Source organism: Durio zibethinus, chromosome 4 (genome assembly GCF_047325235.1).
Source record: "Durio zibethinus cultivar Kanyao isolate XHJ-2024 chromosome 4, ASM4732523v1, whole genome shotgun sequence".
In the NCBI taxonomy this organism is placed as follows: domain Eukaryota; kingdom Viridiplantae; phylum Streptophyta; class Magnoliopsida; order Malvales; family Malvaceae; genus Durio; species Durio zibethinus.
Window position 1 is genome coordinate 11808838 of NC_143165.1, and position 9772 is coordinate 11818609.

Consider the following 9772-nt stretch of genomic DNA (forward strand, 5'->3'; position numbering starts at 1 on the left):
TTTTCTAGCAGCTTAAAAGTTTGTGCTTTTTAATCTTTTTGGATGTATATTTGAGTTTTATAAGTTTAATAATTTATATATTAATGTCGTATTTATTTTATGTTAAATATATATAATATGAAAATTATTATATTATAATTTATATCTATTTATTAAATATAATTTTTTTTATTTTTGTTAAATTTATATAGAATTTTTTTCAAAAATTTTAAACTATCATCACTTTTATATTTTTTTTTCGTGTGACCTTATCAAATTTAAAATTACAATATCTTTTCTTCTCTTTGGATAATAGTTTTATTTTCTAATTTAAATTTGGTTTTTATTTTCTAAAATTTTTTGAAAGTGAAGTTGATGGGCTATGCGCAAAGTGGTCCCAAGAGAGTTGCCTTTCAATTTCTTTTTTGTATAGGGACTTAGGACCACTAAGTGATGGTTCCATGATTTTGTTGTTAATAAAAGACTATTTCATGTATTAGATTAGGACCTGACCAACTAAAACCAGCCATTTATGTTTTGGGAATTTATTAAAATTTAAGGTGGACTTTATTTTAATTAATAAGCCACCAATAAAGAATGAAGACTCCTTAGAAGAAATAATATCTTCGCTCAACAATTATAGAATAACCCCAAAGGAATTTCTTTTAATTAATTTTTCCCTTTTACCAAGCAAATCAACATGAAATACTAACAATATTTGTGTTATCTTAAATCAAAAATCAAGCACATAATATAAAAGCAGCTGAATTCTCGCAGGATTGATGAATACATATATATATATATATATAATTTTTTGGATTATGATTAAAGTTCAAATTCAATACTTTCAATTTTGGAACCGTTTCGAGTATCACTCAGCTATTTTTTAATTTGATGATTCACGAGGATGTTAAGTCCTATAAAATCAATGAATAAGAAAACATTGATTATCAAACATTTTTTTAACTCTCACTTCTATTTTCAATTGAATTGACTAAGTTTCAACAATTCTTACATTTTCATTTTATTTTCTCCTAATGATGAATATGATCACATCAAACCATCGAACCTATCCAAAGAACTATACTTGTTGGTGAGTCAAGAAAATTGATACACCAAATATTGTTTTTGATAATTAATCATGTTTAGCGGGGCCAACCTAAATGATTAATTAATTTCACTTCTTTGAACAATTCCTTGTTAGGTTATTATAAATATTTTAAAGCCACTTGATTTGATTTAATTGCCTTTGGTCAAAAGACCATAAGTTGTTGCATTTCCCATTCGAAAATAGTCATTGATGGTTCTACTCTTTTTGCTCGCCACTCCAACCCAATTTTGTAAATTGTAATTTTTTTTTAATTCGAGAAATCGACAATTATTTTTTAGAAAAGAGATTATGTCAATGAATTTAGTATATAGTTTAATTGATTCATATAATCATTCTTAAAAAATGATAGTCAACAAATTTGAAATTTTAATTTTAACATCTGTAATCCCTTTCTTTATTATCAATTATGGACTTTTATGTAAAATAAATATGTAAAAAAAAAAAAATTATGTCAATCATTAAACTAAATGTTCAATTATTAGATATCTTATGACGAACTAATTTGTGGTTCTTGGCTAATTTTATTTGAATAAGAATGCAAATTTAATGTTTCTAAAAAGCTGCCATTTCATTTATTAGCAGTAAGTAAGGCAATCTAGGCTGGGATGATTTCCTCTCAATTTTTCTTTTTCTGAGAATTAAATTATTGAAAACTGGAACTGTATAAATTTGTAAATTGCAACTTTTGTACATAGTTATGGGATCAAACTTCAAAGATAAGAACAATAATCGACTAGATCATTGAATCGACAAGGAAAGGGCATGGTGGAGTAGGAACCTGGACGGCACCATCGAGCATCATTGTAACAGTCCTCATGGATGGCCTCAAAAATGGATTTTCTTGTACACACCAAATTGCCACTTTTAATAACATCTCCGCTTTCACTACATCACTTCTAGCCTCTTCATCATTTTCCACCAGCTTTGCAACTATGCCTTCACTGTAGCATTCGTATGCCCATTCTGTTAATATTGTTGCTTCCTCCATCTCAACTTCAACACATCTTCTGCAACATATGATCTCTAACAGCACGACTCCAAAACTATAAACATCTACCTTCACTGTGACTGGGGTGTTTCTGAACCACTCTGGTGCCACATACCCTTTGGTCCCTCTTATGCCGGTCAGCGTTCGAGTGTTGTTGTTGATCAAAAGCTTTGACAACCCAAAATCAGATATTTTGGCAGTAAAAGAATCATCCAATAGTATATTTTGTGGCTTTATGTCACAGTGGATGATTTGTGTGTTGCATTCTTCATGCAAGTATGTGAGGCCTTTTGCAATCCCTGATGCAATTTGCAGTCTTCGTTGCCAACTAGGCCTTAGCACTCCAAAAAGGAAGCTAGCCAATGTACCATTTTGCATAAAGTCATAGACCAGAAGTCTATTTTCACCTTCATCACAATATCCAAGTAGTCTCACCAAATTCTTGTGGTGAGTTTGGCCAATGACCTTCACTTCTGTTTTAAATTCATTTTCACCCTCTTTTGCAAACCTTTCTAATTTCTTGACTGCAACATAATTTCCATAACTTGATGGCAACTCTCCTTTGTAAACCGTACCGAAGGCACCCCTTCCTAGTTCTTCTTTGAATCTGTTTGTGGCTTGTTCAAGATCTTTGTATGTGAAAGAACGCAGATTAGTCTCCAAATCTCTTCTGCTAGAAAAACCGTCTAAGTATCGAAGTCTTCTTTGATATAAACAGAAGAAGATCAGAGAAACTGCAACTAAAAAAAAGAAGTTGAAAATTGCTGAGGTGCCTAAGATAACTGAAAGGATCAAGATAACTTGATTCTGATTTTCATTGCTTGGATTTGGAGCGGCTTGGTTTGTCCTAGAGGCATTTGACTTTGGTACCTTAAATAGAGCTGTTCTATCTAGAGCATCTCTATCAAACCACCCATTTGAAAGTGGTAACTTCTTTTTCCAACAAGTTCCACTGCCATCTGCACTTAAAGTTGGATCCTGTAAAATGGCAACTGCACAAGAACAGTCAAGAAGGCAAGATTGCCTACATTCCAACTCAGTTGCAGGTTGCAATATTCCATAGTCACTGAAAGGAAAATCAGCAAATGACATTGACTTGAACTCAAAGCGATCTTCCCTAATGGTGGATCCATCCGGCTTGCAATCTCCAGGGTAGCTTGTGTAATCTTGTTTGCAGCCCGTGTATGGATTATTTACGTCCAGGAAAGAAAATCCAGGGGGACATGTGCAACTAGGCCTCCCATTGATAGCTTCACAAAAGCTGTTATAACCACAAGGGCCATTTCCAAGTGTAGCTGTAATGTCTACAAAGCTACGACAGATGTCCCTAGGCCTGAACCACAAGACAGACCAGCTTTCACGACCACTGGGGTTCCTTGGATAAGAATAAAGAGTAAAAACTCCATAAAAATTAAGTGTTGCCCTGTAGTAGTTTGACTCCGGTTTTGGAACAGCATTTTCTGGTGCAAGGTTCAGTAGACTTCCATTTGAATTCTGGATTTGGATATACCCTGATTTGTTGAAGATCAACCGAGAACTGGTTTCGACATTTGAATTCTGGAATTGGATATACCCTGACTTGTTGAAGATCAACTGAGAACCGGTTCCAAAACTAAAATAATCATTGTAAGGTTTTCTGGTGAACATATCTATTTGATTAAGTATGAGAGATCCTTCATCGAAACGAAGTTGATATTTCCCCTTATTGTAACTTGTTTCATGCAAAGCTGATAAAAGACTGCCATCAGCATCCAATTCTTGAGTTGGTAAGATGGTATCAGTTGGATATTTGAAGCTTTCCCATATGTTGCTTGAGTTGTTGCTTGCTATCACGAAATTCCCTGTATCAAGCATGGCTGCATGTGACACTTGAGAATCATTAGTAATGCTTTCGGATCTCCACAACTCTTTGTCTTTAGCGTCTTTAAGCACAAGATGTCCGGTCCTGGTGAGCTCAACCTTTGAATCTCTATCAGTTGCTGGATTCTCTCTATTCGCATACCATACTATAGTTCTTTCCGGTATCTTAGCATACCAGATTGCAAGAATGAATAGATTTTTTTTGCCTGCAATGGGATGAAAACCAAAGGCAAAATCACCTGATGGTGATTGCCAATTCATGTTTTTATCATTTGCAGATAGAAAATCACCTACACTTATACTACGTTGAGCATGAACTGTTGCAAGAATCCCATGGATGCTTACAAGAATAAACAAGAAAGGATAACTAAGAAAAAGTGTTGAGATCATTGAATCTCTCCAATAGGAGTTCAAGTATGAATCTCAAATGTGACAAAAACAAAAACTTGGTACCGTCTGGTATGATTCTCTGCACTTTAATAGGGACTGAGCCTGTTGTTTGCTGGTTTTTTATTATCAAAGGATTCCAGGGAACAACTTCCTGGAAAGTGCAAAAAGAATAGAAATTGGCACGACCAATAGTTCTACATGTCTGCATTATTGCATATTTTCAAATGTTTTTCACAGATGTTTGATAATTTCAGACTAGGTTCAATTATTTCAAATCTTGGAGTCAGCCCCAACTTTAACGGTGAAGTAGAAATTTCTCAAACTTATTACTGACATTATAGATATTTGACTTTGATTACTAATATTTTATTTTTAAAATTTTTCTAAATTTTGGTTACCACTGTAAATAAGTCAAAATAGGTAATAAGATTATTGTAGTGAAGGCTATTTTATTCATGGAACAACTCTTTTATCAAACAGTTATTCATGGAACAACTCTTTTACATAACAGCACATTTATGGAACAACTATTGTCAGAATAAATTCTTCAAAGAACATCACCAACACCTTTATGGAAAACTCTTTCACCAAAAATTGTTTCACTAAGAATTATTCCACAAAAAATACTTCATCAAATGTTACTTTACTAAATATAGAAGTGCAAATAACCCTAGAATATGTCAAGGTTCTTGGATTAATTCTACTATTGAGATATTGCAGAGAATTCGATAGTGGATAAGATATGAAGATAGTTAAGAGGTCTTCTCTTAACTTTTCTCTTAAGAATAAGTGTTTCTCCATTTATTTAAGAACAAATAGTGAACTTCTACGTTCACTATGCCAATCACCAAAAACTAATTAAATTCCCATTAGACAATATGTTAACATATTTTGTAAAGGTCAATTTCATCATTATTCACCATTATTCTTATTCAATACTCATGTTATGTAACTCGCATTTGGAGACCTATATATAAGAGCTCCCATAATTCACATAGGAGACTTTAAGACTTTGATAGATTTTTCACAATTTTCTCTCAAACTCTGTCTACAATTCTTTCTTTCTAAATTCTTTTCTTAGCCTTCTTCTCTTCCCTACTCACCCTTGCTTCACCACCTACCGTGGCACTTAATACTTTTGAGTTTACTCCAATCTTCCTCTCTACCATCTCTCAGTACATCTTATTCTACCTGTTTGCAATGCTTTCTTACCTCAACAAAAATCTCTTCTACAGTTTAATGACTTTACATAGGAGGAACAAAGGCATTAAGTAGAACTTCACTAAAGACATGACATGAACAACTATGTTAGATATGAAAAATCCTACTGTCACAAAGATACTCAATAATGGAGTAATAATCTAGTTAGAACATTTATTCTTTCATGTTAAAAGTTGAATCAGTTACAAATATTTAATCTTTACCCTTTACAATTTTCAACTATCTAAGCATTTTTTTACTATTATTATCTAGTGCATACACATTTAAGAATTTCAATTAATTAAAAAAAACTTAAAATGAGAAAAATAAAAAACATTTATTATTCCAACAAATGTCTATTCTAATGCATGCTCCTTTATCAAATATTGCAAAAGTGATAAAAATGTTTGCCTTTCTATAACTTTAGGAAAAAAGTCATTACCCTAAACCATGTTGAGTATTTTCTCTAATTCATTACCAGAAAAAAGGCTTTTACCAACGGCATTTTTCATCGGCAATAGTCTAAATTTCATCAATAATACATTTATCGATGAAAAATTTTGTCAGTAGTAAACAAGTTGGTAATAGTAATCCATCTAATTTTCATCAGTAAATATTTTATCGATAATAATTCCATTGAATGTGTCGACAATCTGTCGGTAATGTGTCGATATTTTATTGGTAAAATTCATTGATAATCTATCGATACAATCCATCAGCAATTAATTGATAATCGATCAATAAAGGCTACTCTTCATCTATAATCCATAATCCATCAATATTACATCAGTAATTCGTTAATAATAGCCTAAATTACGTCTATAATATTGAAATTCCGTTTATAATACTAAAATTTTATCTGTAAAATTATAATTTCATTGATAATTTGATTCATTCCATCTATAATTATTTTAAAAACCTATAAATTAAAAAAAAAAACATGTTTAATTATTTTAAAAGTCATTATTTGTCTATTATTATTCATTAAAGATCAAATCCACATCATAAGGTTTATATCTACAGAAATTCTAAAATAATCCAAATTATAAATTAACATCCATAACATCATTAAAATATAGTATTGAAATCCATAAAATCCATCATACAAGTCCTAAAAAATATGTCATTATGTTGCTACATCTCTTGATCTAAAGTTTTCATTATTGTCATTAGGTCTAAAAGATTATGTTGGTGAATATTGTTTAGACCCCATCAACTGCATTATCTGATCAATGAAAGACCTAAACTCAGTCTTCAACTCATTAATTTGTTCTTATATCTAAAGCTAAGAAGACAAAATATGACGAACCACAAACTGAGTGAAATATTGTTGCTGTAACAATGAACAAACTTGAGTAAAGTAGTTCTTTAGATCTATCCATAGATTCAAAGCCATATATATGAGGGCGTGCAGCTTCAAACCCTCAAATAGCTTCAGTCCATGTGTATGGACTGAAATCTAGATAATTGAAAGTCTTCACTATATTTTTGAGATAATGTAGCACCATAATTTTTCTGCAAAAAGTTTAAAACAATTATTATTCTATTTTAACCGCATAGTTCAATAAAGTAAAACAACTTCAAACAATTTAAAACATTAAGATTTTATTACTAAATATGCAATAATTTTTACCTTTCACAAAGTTACTACATCTAAATATGCACAAAACATTATCTAGTTTAATACTGAATTTTCAATAATTTTTGGCTTTCAATTACTATAAAGATAGTTCATCAATAATCACAACACAAAACTAGAATCACAAAGTAAAATACGCAAACCTTTCATAAAGTCACTACATCTCAATACACATAAAAGACCATCTAGTTCAATACTAAATTTCCTACAATGTTTAAGGTTTCAATTACTATAAAGATAGATCATCAACAATTACAATACACAATCATAATCACAAAGCAAAATACCTAATAGTTTTCACCTTTTGAAAATGTGATCTCATCACAATACACGTAATATACTATCTACTTCAATAAAGAATTTCCTATAAATTTATTACTTTGAATTACTATACAAGTAGTTCATTCACAATCACAATACATAACCAGAATCATAAAATAAAATACACAACAGTTTTCACCTTTCATAAAGTTTTTGTATCTTAAAACACACAATATATTATCTATTTCAATAAAGCAAGGTAACAATTTGAAAGTATTCACAAAGTCATTGAAAAGTCAAATACACTAACAAATTTGGACTTATTGTCAATGAAATTACCATATCCTTCTGAATGTTTATGAGTACAATTGAAAACTTCTATAAATGTGAGTTTTCGTTGCAATTCAAGTGACAGAATTTGTTTAGAGACATATTTAATGAAATATGTAACAATACAATTTATATTTCGTAAATAAACCACCCTTTTTTGTACAAAATTTTTTACCAACAAAATATTCTTTCAGGAATTCCCATGCCAATTCTCACAAAATATGTACCTACGAAATAACAATAGATCCAAATCCATTGATATTCCGTCAATGATTTTGGATTTTTTTATAATTATATTCTATCGATAATCCATCAGTGGTTAGCGAAGGAATAATTTCGTTAGTAAAATTTCATTGATGATTCTATAATTTCTAGTTTAGGTTGTACATGAGATTAATCTTTAAAATCAAATTGAGATATAAAGTTGTTATAAACTGTGTTGAATTCACTTTTATTTGCCGTAATTTAACAATTCATGCTTTGAAATCAAATTAATCTCTTTGGTACTAAATTGAGAAAAAATTATCCTCTTAATACATAGTGGAGTTTGATCTTTTTCTTTCCAAGTTGAGAATTCACCTTCTTAGTATAAAATTGAAAATCACTCCTTAGCTGCAGCTTTATCGCTCATTCTTTGGTTGCTACTTTATAATTGATACTTGTTATCAAATAAACTTAATTAGTACCAAGTTGAGAATCATCTTTTTCTTATAAATAGAAAAATTGTTCTCTAACCGCAGCTATAATGCTCATTCTTTGGCCATAACTTTATTGTTGATACTTGTTATCAAGTGAGCTCTCTTGATATCAACTTGAGAATTATCTCTCCTATAAATTAAGAATACAATTATTGGCTATAGTTTTATCACTTATTTCTTAGTCTCAATCTCTTAAGTACTATGATGTAAATTATTTTTCTTGATGCTTTTGGTCACAGCTTCAATACTTTTATTTGGATTGAACATCTCCATTATATTGGGTTGAGAAGTTATCTCCCTGACATGAAGTTAAGAGTTCTCCTTGACTATACACACAATTATATTAGTGTTACTATTATACACCTTACCTACCTCATAAGTGGAGATATTACAATTATATCACATATTTTTATATGCAAGAAGCTAACTTTGCTACAAAAACAATCTGTACATAATGCTTAAAACTCTTTGGAATAGTCCATATCTAATCCACCAAGCCAAACTCTCTAAAACATCATAATAGTGGAATTAACTCAAGAATCCTGTTATATTTTGAGGTTATTTTCACTTCTTCTTTTGGTAAAGTATCTTTTGTGGAATAACTCTTAGTGAAGCAACTTTTGGTGAAAGAGCTTTCAATAAAGGTACTAGTGTTGTTCTTTAAGAAAGTTATTTTGAGAATAGTTGTTTCGTGAAAAAGTTATTCATTAAATAGTTGTTCTATAAACAATTGTTCTATGAAAGAGTTATTTTTGTAAAATAACCTTCACTGAAACAATCTTATCACCTATTCTGATTTATTCTTAACTTTAACAACTTTATAGAATTTAAAAAATATATATTAATAACCAAAGGTCTCTTCTGAATCCTTCTTTAAAATATGAGTGCTTCTTTTTTTCTTTCAGAATAGATAGTGAACTTCTATATTTATTATGCCTATCATCAAAAGCTAATTATACTTTCATTAATTAATACATTAACCTCTTTTGTAATGGCCAATTACCCCATTATTCACTATTAGTCATATTTAATATAGTAATACCTTTTAAAACTATCATTTTCACCATTATTATTATTCAATACTCAAGATATGTAATTCTTATTCTTGAAACTTATAAATAGGATTTTTCACAATTCATTAAGGGATCTTTTGGAGACTTTTTGCAAATTTACTCAATTCTATCTGTAATTCTCTCTTCCTAAATTCTTTTCTTAGTTTTATTCTTTTCCTTACTCAGCCTTGCTTCACCATCTGCTACTGCACTCAATATTTTAGGGTTTACTTTAGTCTTTCTTTTCACCATCTCCCGACACAT

General features: G+C 30.4%; 1 protein-coding gene across 1 annotated transcript; it reads right to left on the minus strand.

The window, feature by feature from the left end:
• Positions 1 to 1823: 1823 nt before the first annotated feature.
• LOC111288856 (G-type lectin S-receptor-like serine/threonine-protein kinase LECRK4) lies at positions 1824 to 4836 on the minus strand. Its single transcript, XM_022879816.1, has 2 exons — positions 3673 to 4836; positions 1824 to 3615 (listed from the first exon to the last, which is right to left on the minus strand). The coding sequence occupies exons 1-2, from the start codon at positions 4326 to 4328 to the stop codon at positions 1824 to 1826; spliced, it is 2448 nt and encodes an 815-aa protein (XP_022735551.1). The 5' UTR covers positions 4329 to 4836.
• Positions 4837 to 9772: the final 4936 nt, after the last annotated feature.

What these genes read in the sequence shown, in the direction of transcription:
- LOC111288856 (XM_022879816.1), bottom strand. Translation starts at nt 4,328, where the DNA reads ATGATCTCAACACTTTTTCTTAGTTATCCTTTCTTGTTTATTCTTGTA. An exon ending in AGTTTTGGAACCGGTTCTCA is followed by an intron (nt 3,616 to 3,672) that starts GTTGATCTTCAA and finishes TGTCGAAACCAG; the next exon opens with TTCTCGGTTGATCTTCAACA.